General features: G+C 43.6%; 1 protein-coding gene across 1 annotated transcript in view; it reads right to left on the bottom strand.

Moving 5' to 3' along the window:
- The window catches only part of LOC134462694 (retinoic acid receptor gamma-like), a 175553-nt gene that overhangs the window by 57311 nt on the left and 97181 nt on the right, over window positions 1–21061 (bottom strand). Inside the window, exons 7-11 of the mRNA XM_063215839.1 lie at window positions 19597–19801; window positions 18913–19071; window positions 13027–18431; window positions 8470–8600; window positions 4722–4833 (exon numbers count right to left, since the gene is read on the bottom strand). Of these exons, the coding sequence (XP_063071909.1) occupies window positions 17995–18431; window positions 18913–19071; window positions 19597–19801 (801 nt within the window). The 3' untranslated portion in view covers window positions 4722–4833; window positions 8470–8600; window positions 13027–17994. The remainder of the gene's footprint in view (window positions 1–4721; window positions 4834–8469; window positions 8601–13026; window positions 18432–18912; window positions 19072–19596; window positions 19802–21061) is intronic.

Here is a 21061-nt window from a genome sequence, read left to right as displayed (position 1 = left end):
CACACACACACACACACACACGACTTTGGAGCAGTATCTCTAATGCAGGAAATAGAGACCTCCTTTTTGACTTTGTCTGGGAAGGAGACCAACATAAACACACAGCACACTTGGAACTGCATATAAAAGGCTCCTTCTCATGCCCACCGACACAGCAACCCACCCATACACAATCACAGGCAGCAGCAGTCTCTTTCGCACAATCTCACCAAATCATCACGACACATACGTACCCATCCCATCTTCCGCACACCACCAACACGCAGGCACGCAAACACGCACGTCATGAATCTAATTTCATTTGTAGAACACCGTCTGAAGCTAATTCTATATTCATAATTCATATTCAACTCGTATTTTCCTCCCTTCATCCAATACCCTTCTTCACAGCATCCTCTCCAGGCTAAGTTACATCTCCTGTCATGTCCTTCTCTCTCTCTCTCTCTCTCTCTCTCTCTCTCTCTCTCTCTCTCTCTCTCTCTCTCTCTCTCTCTCTCTCTCCTTCCATCGCCTTCCTTCAACCCCTTCCTCTCTTCTCTCTCTCATTCACTTTCTTTCTCTCGCTCGCTCGCTCTCTTTCTCGCTCTTTCTCTCTCTCTCTCTTACCCTCTATCCCTTTCTCTCATTATGAAATCGATGAAGGCGCATGGCTGTTTTTATGACCTCCCCTAAACCCTTAACGGAGGAATCAGTGGGGAATTGATGTCCCCCCTGCTCACTCCCCTACTTTTAATTAGAAATGGAGGAGAGGTGGGAAGACCCCCGGAGTCTACAACTATCTCGCCCTCCATCTCCTCCTCCTCCTCCTCACCCCGCATCCCTCCATCACGCAACCGACCTTCATCCACCTCCGCAAGCACGCGCAGCTTGACCTTCCTTCATTTCCTCACCCCGCCTGCACTACCAGCCATCCTGCCTGCGCCTTGCCTCGCTACCCTTTGTTCATTCTCACGCTTCTCATTGTATTGCATTTAGCAGGCCGTTTTATCCAAAGCAATTTACAACACAGCAGGAACAATAACGCACAGTAATTGTCACCTTCCACTTGCTTTTCCCTTCTCCTCTGTGTTTAAAGTTAAACATTGACTATGTCACATCTCTGAAACTCCTGCAATCCTGATTGGTTTGGCTGCATGGTGGTTCAGGAGCTGGGTCTGGCAAAAGCTAGAGTCTTTGATACTTTAGTCTGGCAAGGCAAAGCATTCTACAACATGTCCCCGGCTGACATGCAAAGGGTGTGTCTAGCTTTTGTTCATGAAATGCCTCCTCCGTATGCTACTGGTTGAAGCTTCAATCGATTAGACCAGCCATTCTTTCACTCATCTGTTAACTAAACTGGTGTAGCATTTCCTTAAACATGCCCCATCAAGCTGTTGGAAATACTCAAAACCGATTGGTTCCCTTTCTTGTGGGAATTTGAAATGTGGTAGACATGGTTTGCCTGGCCAGAGTTTAGTCTCAAAGAGCCAGGCTAAGATAATAATGCTTCCACGTCAATTCCATGAGACCACATGATCATGCGGACCTACCCAAATGATATGTGGATGATCTGATTGGTTTAATGTAGTTGCAAATGGTACCCATGTTAAGGCCCGTTCTTGACCAATAAATCTATCAATTACATGGTCATTTAGTTGACAACTTTATCCAACGCCACTTCCACCCTCGTGCTCACGCATTTCATCAGCACTTACATGCCTATGGGGAAATTAATCATTTTTAAAGAGCAAGCGGGACTCCTGAGCACCATCTCAACAAACTCACTTGTCTCCCAGATTATAGTTGCCTTCATTATGGTTAGGCAGTTTATTGCAAGCTTATTAATCACATTTCAGCGCCACCAAGAGATCGGTCGGTCCCTCTAAATCACAGCGTAAACTTCAGGCAAACTAATACATTTTATATTATTAATATGTCACAGAATTCATTAACATCTAATGATTGCTTAACAAACATCACAAGGGACAACTGTGTTTAGACATAAACACAAATTGAAATCCACCCAGATAGGCTTCAAAAAGCACAATAGACTCTACACCTAAAACAACACCTCACAAGCACTGTACTAAAATAAAGTGATGACGTGAAAAGCCCTTATTACACCAAGTTTGTAGACAGGCAGCGAGGCAATGTGTCTTTTAAACGACTGTGCTCTACTGGACAAAGGAACAACCAATCACAGCACCAATATTGGTGATGAATGCAGAGCTGGACCCATTTTCATTGGCAGACGATTTTCAAGCAAAATAACAGGAAAGAAAAAGAAAAGGCAGGTTCACAGTAGCCGAATTTTTACATGAACGGCCATCCGGGTACTTTGCTCCTAAATGTGCGTTACGCCCCTTTATGGGTGAAAACAAACCGAATGTCTCATCAACTTACATGATACATCGGCTACCCTAAATGAACACAGTACATGCTTCAGGCAGTGTTGCCAGATTGGGCGGGTGCCCGCCCAATTGGGCTACTTGGGATGAGCTTCTGCGTGTAAAAACCGGAAAAATTGGCCATTTGGCATTTTTTTCAGCCGTTTTGGGCCCATAGAAGTCAATGTAATTTGTTGAATTTGGGCGGAATTTAGCGCATTTTGGCGGTTTTTGAGAAGCTTTTGGGCGGGATTTGGTCAGACACATCTGGCAACAATGGCTTCAGGCACGACTGTTTGGCGATATTATTTGAACAGCCGGTAACACAACACGTTTTCAGCATGTTGTGCTTGAACAACGCTTGTCTACAGGTCCTTATCTTTCGTTTATTAAACCCCAACATCAACAATTGACTTGCATTGCCTGTTTTCCCCCACAAATGGGCGTAACGCACATGGAAAACGTCACACCGTTCATGAGTATAGCCTACCAGAATATATTTAAACTATGAGAAGGCTCACTCTCATTGGCTCGCATTCTCCACTCAAAAACGTGCAGTTCCACCTAAATGGTGACCGCGGGCAAGTGCTGACTGGGAAACCTTAATGGACTCAATTGGGCTAAATAATGCTAAATGCTCTACTCCAATTTCCAGTCATCAACCTAATAAATAAACATTTCTTGTTAAGAACTATGGTTGGTGTGATANAAATCAACGGACTTGACAATACCTCCTCTTTTAAGTTTTTCCACCAGGGCAGAATATTTCGACCTGCACGGGCTAGCATTCTGCTAATGTATATGGATTCGGCTTCAAAAATTCAGTTTAGTATATACTCATGGTATATAAAAATGTAGAGGTGCTAAAAAACAGAAAAGTACTCAAATGAGACTCGTTTTGAATTTAATATTAAAATTATATGAGAAAAATATGATATTAGGCAGCTCCATTGAAACCCATTCATTTTTTCACTTGTCTGTGTTGTACTGTAGCTAGTTGGCGAAATTAAGATTATCTTAATATGCAGATTAAATGCAGCATCACAGCACATATTTGAAGACCCAGGATAGGTCTCCATATGTCAATGTCCCATTAATCAACTATGTCCAACATAGCACATATTGCCCAAATACATTTGCTGGAATCTTGGAGGTAGAAAAAATGTAGAAGAATCCAGAAAGGCCTTGATGCTCATCCTGACCAAAATTCCTCACATTTTCAGCCCCAAAGCCCTTCGTCTCATACTCTCTACCCCTGGATCTCCATCCCTCTCCTCTCCCCTCACCCACTCCCACCCCCATCTCTATCCCCGTAGTTTTTATATCTGGCTTGAGTCATTCCTGGGAGCCGAAAAAGCAGATCAAATATAAATGAAGACAGAAAGGCGTAAAAGAGGGGGAAAGGAGATATACGGCGCTGCCTCTTTAAAGGCCTCGCCACCCTGCCTGCGTCTCCATGGCAACGCGCCTCGCTGCGGCTGGGGATATATGGGCTCGTTAAAAACTCCCTTGTAAAACAGTGTATAATGTATGGACCTTGTTTTAATCCTTGCGCCGCTTTATCGATCTACGTTTAATGAACGTTAATTATGGCAATCATTTAATTAGCAGAGTCCCATCCGAGTTTACGGTGCGCTTTTCACTCGGCCTATTACTAAAAATGGCCATGCGGACAAAATGCATTCATCACTTGCCCAGAGAGGGAGGCAACACCACCCCCATGACGTGTGTGTACGCTTGTGTGTGTGCACTACACGTGAGCAAAGCAGGGTAAGGTGTGTGCATTCTGCAGATAAGGAGTGCAAGTGTATGTCAACATGTTAATATAAGGCTCTAATATGTCAGTGTGCGATGGTGGGACAAACCTGTCTCTGTGCCCATCTCTCGCTCTCCCTCTTTCGCACACGCGCACACATGCACACGCGCACACACACACCTTGAGTAGGCAATAGGCATGGTGGATTGATGCATGTTAAACAAAACACAGCCTAGCTTCTGAATGAAATCGCCTCGTTCGCTTTGTGCCAACAGTGGCAAATGCATTTTATTTCTCCATATCTGATGTTCATAGCTCAATGAATCAAAAGCAGCTAGACTTGACAAACCAATATAAAAATAAAAGAAAATCCTTCTTGCCACTGTGTAAATGACTCATTGACAAGCTGATAAACATACAGAAACAGTGGATCTGAGCAGCCCAAGGCCTACTGGGGCCTGGAACCAAGCGACTTGATGCGCTGCACACAAATGTAAAAAGGCAACCGATTCCTCCTTAACTTATTTCTCTCTATAACTCACTGAGATTGATAATTCTGTGCTATAGTCACATCTTAGTGGCGTCTTGCCACTCCTTACCTTGTAGGTGTGCAACGAGGATAACCGCAACAGGAATCACACACTGGCCAGATGAGTAAACAGATGTGGGCGCATTCAGACAGTTGACTCTCCAAGCATGATGGAGAAGGATCTGTGAATGAGCAAGGGAGGGTGTAAGAAGAATCACATTTGGTTCAGAAACCATTTATTCTTTTATCCTTTTGAATTTACAATAAGTTGAATTTAGTTGACATTGTTGAATTCATTCGCGCATACTGCTCAAGCTTCTGTTCCGTTCCTCAACCCCCTTTAGTCCTCTGCCCTTATTTGAGAACTACGACTTTTACTGTCAACAAAGGCACCGCTTTTCAATCACTTTCATTGTTATTTTCTTTCTAAACTGCTAAACCATTATTCTGAAAAAGGGTCACATTTAACTAAGCCTGCTGCCTCTTCATCCGACATGCAATAAACAATATCTGGCCAAGTCTGCAAACCACAGCTCAGGGAGTCTCAAATGCTACAGCATAACACATAAAAAGTAGTGGAATTGGAATGTGTGGTTTGTTTCTTTTGGAGTACTCTGTGATTCCACTTCCACAAGCACGGCCCTGATTTACTTTCCCTGGTTGCATTAAAAAGGTGCAGAGGCTTGACTCTCTGGCAAAACAGCTGTTGACATTTGAGCTCAGCAGCCAATCAAACTGAGCTATTTCTTTCAGCCGCATCTGATCCAAAGCTGACGATTGGTTGGATCATGGATGGCCGAGTCCCAACCACTTTGTTTTCCCACTGCACCGACTGAACCAGGGTTGAGCAGGGACACTGTACCTCTAGAGGGGATTTTTTTTTGTTCCGCAGCACAGATTCTGGAGAGAAAGCTAGAGGAATGCAAGGTAAATTTCAGTGAGATTCATGTGCATGGGAAAGGAGCGGTAAAAATCAAGCTCTGCCTGTTTTTGACTAAAGAAAACACTTCATGCCACATGCCAAACCATTGCCACAAAAGTGGTGGAGTTCCTAACCATTCCAAATAGCAAAATCATCTCCATGCAAATAATGGAAGAATTAGACCTCCCTCATTCTGATAAAAAAGAGCAAAGGATTGACGCAAAGTTATTGCACCCTGTCCATCACTTGCACCCGAGCCAAGTTTGCCGATTGGCTGTAATGAGGAGGAGTGGAGAATACTAGAAATACTGTGAGATAAAGAAAAGAAAAGAACAGACGGCCCTGCCGTGGCCTAACGGTGGGGCACTGGGTTACTCTGCTGGCGACCCGGGTTCGATTCTGGCCCAGGTAATTTGCTGATCCTCCGCCCATCTCTCTCTCCCACTCACTTCTTGTCCCCTCTCATACTGTCCTATCGAAATAAAGGCAAAAATGTCCCTTAAAAAAAGAACAGACATGGTTGTCTAGTCTCAAAATATGTGATTACTTTGCGCTGTGGCGCTATACTGTAACACACACATTCCATATAAAGTACGGGCAGCATTAGCCAGGTTCGAGTCTGGCCTGGGTCATTTCCCAAATCTTCCACATCTCTCTCTCTTTCTACTTCCCAGTCTGTCTCTTCACCATCCCATCTGAATAAAGGTAAAGAAATACTTTAAGCCCCCCACATTTTGGCTTACATTGCCCACGGGGACCCCGGTTCGAGTCTGGCCAGGGTCATTTCCCAGCCCTGCCTCATCTCTCTCTCCCCCAATCATTTCCTGTCTACTCTCACACTGTCCTATAATAATAAAGGCCAAAAAGCTCCCCCAAAAATACTTTAAAAAAAAAAAGACATACTTGAGGGAAAAAGTTGGGAAATAGTTGATTACAGCCGCACTATTCAAAGCAGCCAGACTGGGTACACAGCACCTGTTTCTTCTCAAGCCCAGACTGGAAGACAATGCCAGAAGCTAACAACGTGTGTGTGTGTGTGTGTGTGTGTGTGTGTGTGTGTGTGTGTGTGTGTGTGTGTGTGTGTGTGTGTGTGTGTGTGTGTGTGTGTGTGTGTGTGTGTGTGTGTGTGTGTGTGTGTGTGTGTGTGTTGTTTAACCATGCCAACCGTCCATATTATGGGATGTTCCCTGTGCAATCAGACATCTGCCGCAGACATCCGCTGTGACTTCCAGCTCTGAAACAGCCAGTGAAGGGCCGCAAGCTTTTAGTAGGAGTGAAAGGCTCCGGGTGTCATAAAAGCGCCATTGTTTTGAGGACCGAAGCCCCTCCATTTCAAACATGCCATTCTAAACTTGTCTATGAGGCATTCCCTCAGAAACTGGTGTGTGTGTGTGTGTGTGTGTGTGTGTGTGTGTGTGTGTGTGTGTGTGTGTGTGTGTGTGTGTGTGTGTGTGTGTGTGTGTGTGTGTGTAGGGGGTTGGGGTCGTAATTGACTCATGGTGAAGGTGAAGTGCACACAGAATTGCTGCTTTTCAAAGTGAAAGACGCACACTGAAATGCCCAAAATCATTGTGTCCTGCCCAAATGTCAAGCAATCTCATTTTTAGATTGTTTTAAGGAATGGGACAATGAGGCGTTGTCTTACAAAAATACCCTCACTCCTCCTGCATTAACCCTCGACAACAGGCTTGTTTGAAAATTGCAAAATGGCATGTGATGATGCTTAGTTCTAAAAATATGCACTTCTATGCAATATCATGCTGGTTCTTGCCATTACGATACGATTTACTATAAATAAATACAGCAAAAATGTAGTGATGTTGTCTTTCGGCTTCATGCTCACCGCCTTAACCAAGATTAAAAAAAAGGGGAGGGGGGCTGCCTGTTTTCAACTATATGTATATTACACAAGTTAATATGGCCATATTTTCAATATATTGTGCAGCCCTGGAACACGGGCAGAAAAGAAAGAGAATTGTAATTCTACAGAATTGGCACTACAACTCTTCACTATATGGCTCCACCAAGCTGCCTCAGTGTTCCAGGCCATGTAGGATAAGAAGAAAGAGAATCACATGCTGCTTCCTCTAGTCCATATACTATGTACATTTAAATATATTTTGGACTTGTATGCCTTTATTATACAGAGGAGAGCAGAAGAGAGACAGAAAATGAGTTTGAGCAAGAACTGGGGTACGGTTGGGAAATTACCCAGAACAGAATCAACCCCGGGTGCCCATGGGCATGTAACGGACAGGTGCATTAATGTTCTGGGCCACAACAACCCCTCTGCTGAACTTAATGCACTGGTAAAGTTCAGCAGATTTTGTGAACTGACTTGACACAAATGCAAGGTTCTGACTGCAGTTCAGGTTTATGCTTTAACCCTAATTGCCCTGCATCCTCTAAGCCAGACATGATCAACTGGCGGACCCAGGTCCGGATGCGGACCCCAACGCAATGTCATCCGGACCAAGACAAAATTCATCTGTATTTAATATGTATAAATTATACATGAGATTTCGCTTCCATGCGATCTGTAGGTGTATTTCTGCGAAGCCAGTCTTATGACAAATAAAAGTATCATCACTGTGACAACTCAGTGAGTGAGCAAGAGGCCAGTGCGGCCAGCGAGTGAGGCTATTTTCGGCATCGGTCCGTAGCGACTTATTTGGACCCTGGAAACATAAGAAATTTGGCGAGTGGACCGTTTCAGTTTCTAGTTGAGCACCCCTGCTCTAAGCTATTTCTGCACAGATCATCATATGCTACTGATTATGTCTTTGTCCCTTTGGAATAAAGAGCTTGCTAAATGTCATGTAATGCAATGTAAAGTAATGTGATGTCCATGAACGGACTGTGCACATGGATGGACATACAAGCAGACATTTCTTACCAGTAGAGAGCGCTGGTGATTCAGAGGAGTGCAGAAGGGAGGGGGGTTGCCGTGGCAGCGGGGCCAGGGGTTAACAGCCAAAGTCAAGGGCAAAGGAATACTATAGTGGAGTGGAAGGTTCAGTCAGAAGCCTGTGAAACAACACAAGAAACACTGTTCTACAAATCCAAGACACCAACCAACTAGGCTACATTTAGTCACAATTGAGATTACACTGGAAATGGACTGCACTTAATTGCTCATATTAAGACTTGGTCTATAATATGAAAACAGCATTGGTGTTCTACCTTCAACATCATGGAAGAACAGTATGGCAAATTTGTTGTGCGCTTGATGACTAGGCTACTTAGCTAACTAGTCTTTGTCTGTAGGCCTATAGGGAATAGTCCAATATATTCCATATGTCAATAAAAAGCATTTTGCTAGTGTGGTGCCATTCTCACCAACCCACATCTGAATGAGAGATAATAAGGGATGCCTCAGTAGGGAAAAATGCTTCTCTTTTGTAAAGGTGGCTGAGTGATATGGTAGTGATGTTGGCAAGGCCTTTAGTATAGGTTGATATGTAAGTTTTGGAACATTTCATATAGATTTTTCCATTTGGTGTTTTTTTTACTTCTAGGACCCCCCCGAATACAAATCCACCTGTTTCCATTTTTTTCGTGAACATTTAGTGGCAAATTCAAGATAGCTGCCATTGTGTGTAGAAATTTCACCATTAATGCCGTTTTAAGGTTCAATTGAACTGTTTTATAATTCCAGGGCAACATTGAATAGAAAACAAATTATTTTCAATGTTTTCCTTCATTTTTTGTGGCAAAATCCAAGATGGCTGACATAATTTATGGCGAAATTGGCATATTTAATATTTTGAAGTCTATAAAGCCATTGTTGACTTGTTTTTGGTAATATTTGTTACATGAATGTGAAGTCAGCCATTACATAAACTAAGCCCATTACAAAATCCAAGATGGAAGACATTTTGTTTAGCAAAATCAACATTAATGTTGCTTTCAGGTCTATAAATCAATAAATGATACTCTACTCTACTCTGACGCCATTCATTTGTGAATTCGAGCACAGAGGATTCCATGCTGGTCCAAATGATTGTTCCAACAACAATTGCTATGAGTCACTTCATGTACAGTAGGCCTACCTATTATGCAGTGCTACCTGTACAGTAATATGCACATTCACTGGATTGGCTGCCTATATCGAGGCAAAGGGCTACAAAGTTGCGTCAACGTCGGCCTCAGCTTATCTGAAGGCTGTGAAACCGTATGTTCCATTCGGGATGTTGCATTCCTCCTATGCCAACAATCTTGCCATACTCTCTGCTCATAGAACTGGGCTCTCTGGCATGACAGTCAGAGAATATCCTCAACTGTAGTGATGGGTCATACCCTGATATGGTCTTCCCTACGGTAAGCCCACTCATGTGCTTCACACGCTCTGAACGTCCCTCATATAATTCCCAACTTACTTAGGCCTATATCATCCATGGTGTCTAATATTATGCTTCACCCATCAGTAGCATCCATTGAGATCACGTCTCTGTGGGTCTGTTGTGGCTCATCTGGTTGGCATGCCTATGTTGGCCTCATAGCAAGTCATCCCAATTCTGAAGCCATGTGTAGTGAAGAAGAGGAGAGTGGGCTCACACGACTTGAAACCAAGGCCTTCTGTTATTTGAACCCAAACCCAAAGTACTACCATATGTCATGACTCAAGGGGGCTTGGCTGTCCTCCCTGCTGGTTCCTTGGTCTGTCCTCTGTGTTTCAGGTGCAAGATTGGCAGGTGCGCTGACTGCTGATTGCCACACTATCATACACTGACCTTTGTGAGACCTTTGGCATCATGAGGATCCGTATAAGTGGCACAAGTGTGAATCTTTTATGAAAATAATTGACATAAAAATGAAAAGAAACTGGCTCCCTCAATGATGCTGCACATCATGAAGGTGGTCCTCTTGCCCATTATTTTTTTTTAAGGTTGTTCAATGAAATGAATTAATAGGATTTTCTTTTACTTTCTGAGCAGTCTAGAGAGTTTAGTTGGAGGCAACAGGCCAACTTTTTGCAACTAGCCAATTGCTAGCCGACATGTGCGCACAAGATTTACAGTGTGTCACCCCAAATTCCAGATGCTCTTCCTATGAGACGAAACATTTAATGTAATGACAGTTATGTGCCTATCAAAATATTACCAATAGGCGTACAAAATAACACAATAGCTTAATAAACCTGAAAATACCAAATGTTCATATTTTGCTACAATGTTGACCATCTTGGATTTTGCTTCTAAAAATTGGAAACAGATTGTTTTGTTTTCAGAGGGGGTCCTAGAAATATAAAACACAAATTATCAAAGGGGCCAGCTCAGATTTGGGATGAGACACATCAGCTGGCCATATAGAGAGGTAAGCTTACGCAATGGTTTTATAGATGTCATGTTGAATTTTTATAAAATTTAAAGGATTTTTGAAAAAGTTCATGTAATGACTGACTGAACGGTCCTGTATACATCAAGAATATTAAAAATACAAGAAAAAACACTGACTTTAGAGACCTCAAAACACCAAACATGTCATTTTTGCTATATGTTATGTCAGCCATCTTGGATTTTGGTTCTAAAAATGAAGGGGGGAAATAGAATCAGGTAGTTTTGTATCCAGATGCTAAAAAACACCAATTCCAAAAATGTATATGACATGTTTCCTTCCATTACATTCAATTGTGTTAGAATCTGACTGCATATCCGCCATCTTGGATTTTGGGCGTTTCCACTTCGGGAAAAAAATGGAAACAGGTGGATTTGAAGACTATGGGGTTTGTAGTTGATAAAAAACACAATTTGGAAAAATCTATATGAAATGTTCCTAAACCTCTTTTTTCTGACATATCCACCTGCACTACTTCTTGGCTTTGAGGGCAAGGGTGGAAAGACTATTTGAGGACCAACCTTTCAGGATTTCCGGGAGAGCTTGGGACAACTGTGGTGTAAGTTACCTGTGCTTCATCCATTGTTTGATGGAGGCAGGTATATGTTTGCATACTTTTCATGCAAGTGTCAAAAAATTCCTGCAGTGAATGTTACGCAATAATCAATCCGCTCTGTCAGTCTGAACATGAACTTGACCATGTCCAAGGACTGCTTGGTTATGTCAGCTTGTAAACTTGTCAGGCCTTCCGTTTGATTGATCCCTTTTGCGATACATCATTCTCTCTACTCCACTAAACAGCAAATTTCCACTTGCACTTTGCCAAATGAAGGCCCTGTGTGGCTGCCCCTGCTCCTCCCTCTCATACAATTGCTCATAGTGTTAATGGAAGCCACACAAGAAAAAGGACCCTCCATCCATTGTGATTGAACAGGGATAAAGTGGGGGTATTTTGTGGCACCGAACTATAAGCTATTTGTAATTTGACAAGCTAACATTGTTTCTTAAAGGTTACTCATCTCCTGACGGGGGGTGAATCTAAACCGTGTTGCTTGAAAGAATGTGAACCCCTTGAGCAGTTCAAATGTTTCTGTTGTTGGCCTTGATTTTTCCATTAGCTGGTACATTTGAGGTGGAACTTGTGTAAGCAGCCCAAAACCATATGAAACATGGAATTAGGGTAGACTATGTGCAAAAGTAAGTGAATCCCCAGCTGCATTGTGTAGGCCTACGTCAAGCAGGTAGGCTAATTAGATTCAAGTGAATCACGTGTGTGTAAAAATAATTTCAGAACAATGAAATGAGACATTGGGAAATGACTGAAGTAAGCTCAGGCCTGGGCTACATCATCAGTAGGCTATTGCTTACATTTTTGATACATTTTTCCACAATGTAACATTTTGCGTTCTAATTAGTAAATGGTCATTTTAAAAACATGGCAATAAAGACTGTTGGCCAACGGTCCAAATCCCTAGGCAGTAGGCCTACTAGTAGTCGCCTTATGTGTGTTGCATTGTGGGAATGCATGTCTTCGACAGACTACAAACAGGCCTGAGGAATATTACAATGACAGATGAACACGGTTTAAAAAAATCCAGAGATAGAGCTCTAGGCATAATCAGGACTTTAAATTATTTTTTTTCGTCACCAGCCAAAATGACTAGTAGATGTTAATCTTACCTGCCAAACACACTGAGACTAATGGTTCAAAGTGGCCGGTAAGTTGGTTTTGTCTACCAGCCAAAGTGAAATTTCGCCAGCATTTGGCTGGTGTTAATTTAGAGTCCTCGATGCACTCAAACTGGCCGCACGCATCCAATAAAGTGGCGTTGGATTAATATTCACAGAAAATAGAAATGGGCTATCGTAGGCCTGGTGAGATGACCCGTGTAATGCATGGTCTGTCGTTCACTCCTAGTCGGCCAAGCAGCAAAACGAGAAAATCTTTGTCAAAGATTCTGAAGCTATTAAATGGCATTAGGCGTAGCCTACTTATTGTATTTAAGAACTAGGCTATCGGTCTGTGACTGCTGTGCTGACCTGTCCCTGTTGACTGTAATAGCCCAATAGTATTGTCTGTAGTAGGCTGCTTACTGCTGGTAAAAGCTGACCTCACCTTTTGTTTTTCCTGGATTATGTTTGAGAAGTCGGTGAACTTTTCCTAGAACCTTGCTGGTTTCACCTTCACAGACAGTGGCGCGCGCAGCAATCTTCCAACTCCTCGCATTAAAATTTGAATCCCCTAGGCCCGTAGGCCTATCACATTTGGCAATGGCAAAACGCTGCCCCCTTCTGACGAACATTCGCGACATACGTTTTGTCTAGAAATAAGCGACATTAGGTGGGTTGGTTGAAAGAATGACTCAGACGCACAACTTTGAACGAGAAATTTCTTTATAAAATGATATTTGAAAAACAACCGCAACAAAACAAAACAGAGCTTTTTAAACAATGGAGTAAATATAATAGAAAAAAATGTATTTGGCTTGATGCAAGAAATGAGTAAAGCACGCGCATAAAACGTCTTGTTCTGTCCAGGCATATGTCCTCTTGGTCTACTAACATGTCAGGTGTTGCAATAGCTTTCCACGACCTCTGTGCAAAAGGAAGCCCTTTATCGTTGATGTCTGAAGGCACACACTCACAAACACACACAACAAAATTAAATGAAACAAAACAAAAGGACAGTACAAAGGGACATAGAGATAAAGCAAGCCAACAAAATTTAGGGCAAGAAAAAACTTTTTTTTCTTTCATAAAAGTGAGTAAATTCAACTAGGGTATCTTAAAGGAGAACTTTAATGAGATCTATAAGGCTGATTTTTTTTTAATTCCCTGAATTTGGAGATCTGTCTGATTCTCTCTCTCTCTCTCTCTTTCTCTCAACAAACAATAACAACAAAGGTACATTACGAGTTATACTGTTATAGCAAAACCAACACGTAGAAGACTATACAGACATAAAATAATAGCATGATACATTCTATTATGTTATTCTAACCCATTATGTAGACCCAAACATAGTCATCAAACTGAAACAGAGAAAACGCAACACAGGCACACAATAAAAAATATTAATATCTGAGCAGGATGTGCTTTAGAGGTGTATTCATTCCAAGATGCCAAATTTTTTGATTCTTCATTGGAAAAAAAAGATACATACGAGACGACACACATCCGAAATATCCAATAAAAAAAAGTCCAAATGCACATCTACTAAATGCCAACTACTTAAACCTCTATCAAATAAGGCCTATATTGTCTTGTTTCAAATAAATGCTTTGGGTCTCTGAATGAGAAAACAACAGCACGACTGACTAAATTGTACATATACGTGTCGCTCTCTTCAGATTCAAATGCTATGTGTAAAACTACTATACATACATAGATATGCAAAATATATGTTCATATATCCTGGGCCCTCATCACCTCTCCAGTGCTCTAGGGTCTCTGCTACACAACAAAAACAGGCTGGCTGGCCTGTTCCAAGAACAAGATTTAAAGCTAAAGCAAAACCTAAAAGTTTTTTTCTCTTTTTTGCCGTAGAAAAGTTTTATTGCTTTTACATTGCTATGTCTGACTGCGCCTCAACACCTGAAACTTGACTGTCTTGGAGAGGTATGGCTGTATTTTCCCAATAATATGGTTATCTGCATATTTTGAGAGAATGAAGTTTGTGCATACTGATACATATAAATTGACACGCACACACACACACAAGCAGACAGACAGTCTCACACACACACACACACACACACACACACACACACACACACACACACACACACACACACACACACACACACACACACACACACACACACACACACACACACACACACACACACACACACCACACGCATTTGCATGCATAGGCAAACACGCACATACACATACTACACACACAATGGCTTTCTTGGTTGTGCAGACAGAAGGTGGTTCATATTGAAAACAGAAAAGAGGTCATTTTCTTTCCTCCATGCACTTGGAACCTATGCTGTTCCCGACCGACTGAACATAACATCACCCTACTGACCAGGCATGCCCTGGTACACTGCCTCACAATAGTGACAACACCGTCCACCTCACTGCGTATTCTCCACAGACAGCCATCTTAACTGGGCTACTACCGGATGCCCATGTAAATACCTGAAGAGAATGCAGGACAAAGATTACCCTGTCAAACCACCTGACATCAGTGCACGCATATCATCGATGCATAAACCATGTGGATACAGCATGCGGTCCATACTGCACAAGGGCTAGGACTTGACCGGCAACCATCCACATGTTTTTTTTTATATCAGTCTTCGCCTGAGCTCTCTTAAGGTTGTAGGGTAGCCACAAGTGACCAATGCTGCGTCCATTACGTCCACAATAAAATACTTTATGACATGTGGTTTGCAATGTTCCGGACAGCAGGAATGGAGCCACGGGGAAACACAGAGTGATTGGGCCTCAGCTGTAGGTGTGCATGTTGTATTAATCAAGCGAAAGGCTATAGTTAATCGTTTTCTGTTTTCTTGCCACGGTGTGAAAAACGTCACCACACTCTATGAGGTGACGACACAATCTGCTTCAGTATGAGTCCACCTCACTCAGAGAAGAGGTTCTTGCTGAAGTACAAGCTGAGAAACGAAGAAGAAATAAATACAACGAAGTCAAAACAATAAATACACTGAGCTCATAAAATGATGTTCCTCATCATCAGACCACTAATCAGGTGACTCCCAAATGGAAAGGATTTAAAACAAAATGGATTCCCCAAGAGGTTTTTCAAGCCATGAGGGGGAGATGCAACAAAGCAATGAGACGATCACACTGAACCAGGGCACACTGAGATGTTGGTAGGAATGCAAAAATATGACAAAACATGGACTTAATGTAACAGTTAGATCAGACAGAAGGGGAAAGGGGATTACCCTCATGTAACTTGGTGATTCCCATATCTGTAAAACCTCATGTAACACACACACACACACACACACACACACACACACACACACACACACACACACACACACACACACACACACACACACACACACACACACACACACACACACACACACACACACACACACACGTGTGCTTGAACACTGTTCCGGCCAGCAGGCACGCTCCTCTGAAGCACTCGTCTCATATTGCTTCCATCATGGCCAAGAGCCTGCATGGGAATTATTATTATGTCTCTGAGCGTTCATTCGCTGACTATCGCCATTCAATTCCATGGCGGAGCCTTCCAAAAGCTCCCCTCTTCCACTCTTCCCTCCATCCTCTCTCTCTTTCCCCCTCTCTCTCTCCATTCCTCCCTCTCTCTCTCTCCATTCCTCCCTCTCTCCCTGCTGGCTGGGAAGTAAATGCTACGGCTAAATTTAGCTTTCCCCTTTTGAGATCAGACAAAAGTAATGGCTTGGTGATGCTTGGTGACGGTAGCTAGTGTTTGGTGGTGTCCATGGAGAGGGTCATTCAGCGAGACTGAGACGACAGAGGCGTAGCCACCGGTCAGGTGACAGTTTTGGTCCTTTTAGAGAGAGTTGAGCCCTGAGTCAACCATTTTGGCCTGTTCGTTCATTTCAACGGCAGTCAGTCACACACATACTCCATATCAACAGTAAGGGGACTGCTGGATATAAACAGGTGTGAGGTGTGCATGTGTGACTGTGTGAATGATGTCTGTGAAAACTGAGTGCATATGTCAAGCCTGTGACGAGATGAGGTTGAGAGGCTGTGTGTGTGCATGTGTGTGTGTGTATGTGTGTGTGCTATAGCCGTAACTGTGGTCCCAAGCTGACATCGCCATCTCCAAAATGTTTACAAAAGTGGGTACCACCCAATACAGATTGAGAAGGATCTAGGGAGTAGGAAGTAGGAACTAGGGAGTAGGGACCACTCTAACGTAGGCCAACCTTGCCTCAGAACACAGTCTAACTAGACGTTGAGTTGTATGGGGTGCTTTCCAAGGCAGGGTTGCCAGTCTGTCATTAAAAAGTTGGACTCGTGTTTGCACATCGACATGTGCACATCAACATGTGCACACATGTAAAGCGAAAAAACGAAAACAAAAACAAACAGAACGAAACAAAACAAAAAACATAAACATGACCATATATATGAAAAAGGGCAATATTATAATATAAAGGCTTATATACCATTAGAAAGACGAAACAATAAAAAATAAATGTCAAATAAAATAGCAGTCACTTTTTTTTTTTCAAAGGACACCGATGGAAGATTGGTGCTTTATCATCATCATAACAACTCTTTTTTTCCTCAAAACATGCTGCATTGTGGGTACTGGAGTTTTTTACCCTCATATCTTGAAAGCACCTATGACGTATGTAGTGTGTGTGTATTTTTCTTTTTTTGCATTTCCTCTATGGAGTAAACAAAGGTTTGGTGTTACCAAGCACAGTGATTGGTATGGCACTGTAGTGTCACTTCTTGTCGTTCGTTCATTCGTTCGTTCTCTTCGTTTCCTCTGGCCTCTTCCTGTCCAGAGGAGTTTGGAGGCGTGTAGTGCTTTCCTCTATCCGTGTCTCTTTGATTTTCTTTTCATTCATTAAGTATGCACTAGCTTATGATCTCAAGCATGTGTGTCTGTCTGTCTCTTCTTTGTCTGAGTAAATTTCAAAAGGACAAAAAAACAAACAACCCCTAGCAAGTATGCCTTATCGAATGAGATGGACCTGTTCCTGTAAGAGTGCAGAGAAATTCATTCTGTGTGTGTTTGTGTATGTGTGTGTATATGTGTAAAAGTATGTGTGTGTGTGTGTGTGTGTGTGTGTGTGTGTGTGTGTGTGTGTGTGTGTGTGTGTGTGTGTGTGTGTGTGTGTGTGTGTGTGTGTGTGTGTGTGTGTGTGTGTGTGTGTGTGTGTGTGTGTGTGTTTCAAGTACACACCCCTCATGCTCATGAGACATAAATACGACACTAGGGGGATGCATACTGCCGCACCTATGTAAGTCAAGTTTGTAAAGGAGTTCAGACAAGTCGATAGAGATTTAAAACACACTCCCTCCCTCTATTCCATCCCTCTCTCTACTGTATCTATCACTCCATCCCTGTCTCCATTCCTGTCCTGCGTCACTGGGCACGTCCCGTGGCCCCTTTCCTGGCAGGGTCGGGTGGCATGGCGAGTCCCCAGGCCTCGTCGTCGCTGTCCCCAACCCGCTCCCTATCCACATTGGGGTCCTCCTCCTCATCCTCCTCCTCCTCCAGGGCCGACTCTTCCTCCTCGCGCTCCCGCTTGATGGCCTGGACGGCGGGGGGAGCGGCTGAGCCACTACCCCCAGCGCCGCTGCTGCTGCCTGGGGTGGAGGTGGTGCTGGTGCTGGCCTTGCTGCTGCTGCTGGTGGAGCTACTGGAGCTGGAGCTCTCTCTTCCGGCGGCCACTGCAGCAGCGGTGGCAGCCTCGGCAGCGGCGGCTTCCTCGAACATCTCGGGGTTCTCCAGCATCTCACGGATCAGGGGCGGCATGGGGCCCGGGATCTCCGTCTTCAGTGTGACGGCGCGCTCGGCTCCTGGAGAGAGAGATAGACATATATTGCATGGGTTTAGGCCGAAGAAAATGCAGACACGGTGCTATGTACTGTATGTCTACTTATGTAAATGCACGTATGCACACAATTGTTAGGACATTTTGTCATGGGATCATCCATGCCACGTACTCTAGGTCCAGGTATCCAAAAGCCTATGTCCAAAATAACCGTAAAACGCTTAGTCAGCTTGGTGTAATGTAATGTACTGTATGTAATGTAGTGCATGTCAGCACACGTATGTGCATGAGTGCATGAGTGTGTTTTGTGTGTGTGTCTGTCTGTCTTTACATTATTTACCGATCTGGTGACCTAACTTTTTAGGGGCTTTTACGTCTTTATTGGACAGGGGCAGTAGGGAAAGTGCGACAAGCAATGAGCGGGAAAGATGGGAGGAAGGACAGGTCCTCCCCCCGCTATAACAGCACAGCGCCTTAGCCGTTTGAGCCGTGGCCAGGTGACCTACCTTTGGTGCTGATGCCGCGGAGGTCGGTGACCTTCATGAGCATGCGTGGGAACATGTGTGGCTTGTTGGGCCGGCGACGGCGAGCGTACAGCTTCAGGGCCTCCAGCAGCGGCTCCTGCAGACGGTCAACCTTCTCCGGCTCCTCCAGGTCCTGGCGATCTGTAAGCCGGCCAATCACGTGCACAGGGAGTAGAGTCAGTAATCCAATCATAATTGTCGATCACAACAACAGCTGACCAGTCACAGAGATGTGTGAGGAGTTGGTGGTGACCGTTCATAGAATAGTAAGTGTAAAACAGCTTCAATAAGGTCACTTGAGATCATTGAAAAGCAAATAGCCACAATTAATTGAATTCATACAATGAATCAAACCTGCATCAAATGTCAGACATCATACTGAAGTATTTAATTCAAAAGATTAAAAAATGTTATACATTCAGGACCAAACACACACGCGCGCACGCACACACGCACACAACACACACAACACACCACAAACGCAATGCAATGCAATGCAATGCAATGCAATGCAATGCAACGCAACGCAACGCAACGCAACGCAACGCAATGCAATGCAATGCAATGCAATGCAATGCAATGCAACGCAACGAAACGCAACACAACACAACACAACACAACACAACACAACACACACAAACTCCTCCATCCACCATCCAGCCATACCTCCACAGATGAGGCAGATGGCGCTGAGGAGTCCGGTCTCTGTGTCATCCATCTCCAGAGGCAGCAGCTGGCCAGCGAAGGCGAACACCAGGTCGGTCAGCGGGCCAAAGCCGGCGTTGTGCATCTGCGTGCGGTTCAGCGTCAGGCCGTCTGAGAAGGTCATGGTGTCCTGCTCAGGAGTGTAACGTGTGCAGATACGCAGCATCTGATGGGAAGGAGAGGAGAGGAGAGGAGAGGAGAGGAGAGATGAAGAGAGGAGAGGAGAGGAGAGGAGAGGAGAGGAGAGGAGAGGAGAGGAGAGGAGAGGAGAGAGATGAGGACAGAAGAGGAGAGAGGAGAGGAGAGGAGAGGGGAGAGATGAAGAGAGGAGAGGAGAGGAGAGGAGAGGAGAGGAGAGGAGAGGAGAGGAGAGGGGAGAGATGAAGAGAGGAGAGGAGAGGAGAGAGATGAGGACAGAAGAGGAGAGGAGAAGAGAGGAGAGAGGAGAGGAGAGGAGAGAGATGAGGAGAGGAGAGGAGATGATATGACAGGAGGAGAGGATGGGAGGTGAGGAGAGAAGAGGACAGGACACGATGAGAGGATGAGTGGTACCAGAGTGTAAGTGAGCAAAGGAGACAGAGGGGTAGAGGAGAAAAGGACAGAAGGAAGGTGAAATGAGAAAAATAGAAGATAGATGGAGGGGCAAAAAGAGGGGGAGGGGTGGATGAGAATAGAGGACAAGGTGAATAAGACACCGGGGATACCACAGGGGAGAGGAATAAATAGAAAAGGACAAAGAGCAAATCAGAGAGATAAAGACAATTGAGAGACACAAAGACAGAAGACAGAAGAAAGCCAAGGAGAGACCAAAGGGACAAAGAGAGAACGTTAACAATCCTTTACAGTGAATCATGGATGTACATGTTGTGTTTCATAAGACAGTTTTACTTTTACTGTCGCCGATAAATGTGCTCTGGGTCATTGTACCCATGTATGTGGTTATATGTCCAATTACGATTATTAATTAGCCTACTACAATGATTTTTGCATTTATCTGTACTCTATGCTTCTCATATTTGTATGACCGCATGCTGTTTTATGATATGCATGTTTATTTATCCAGATTTACTGTATTATTAACTACATCAATGAATGTTTTTGCAATTTGTTAAATCCTTTTGGTGTAATGGGTTATAACAGTCTGTGCTATGGGCAGCAATTTCTCAATTTCTAACCAGCATGGTATAGGCCTGCTGATTTCTGCCGTGTTTTTCATGTGTTTATGTACTCCACTTTCAACTGAGTACATATTTTGTAATATGTGGATATATTGAGTTATTCAGTTTAATGTTCAGCGAAGGAAACCAGAATTCATACATGCATTTCCTAGTACAGTATGCCACAGAAGTTAGTACACCCCTCACATGTTTGCAGATTTGTTTGTATATATTTTTTAGGACAACATTAAAGAAATTTCACTTCGACA

The sequence above is a fragment of the Engraulis encrasicolus genome, chromosome 14, assembly GCF_034702125.1.
Source record: "Engraulis encrasicolus isolate BLACKSEA-1 chromosome 14, IST_EnEncr_1.0, whole genome shotgun sequence".
Taxonomy (NCBI): Eukaryota; Metazoa; Chordata; class Actinopteri; order Clupeiformes; family Engraulidae; genus Engraulis; species Engraulis encrasicolus.
Note: the sequence above shows the minus strand (reverse complement) of the source record. Positions and strands in the feature narration are given on the sequence as shown.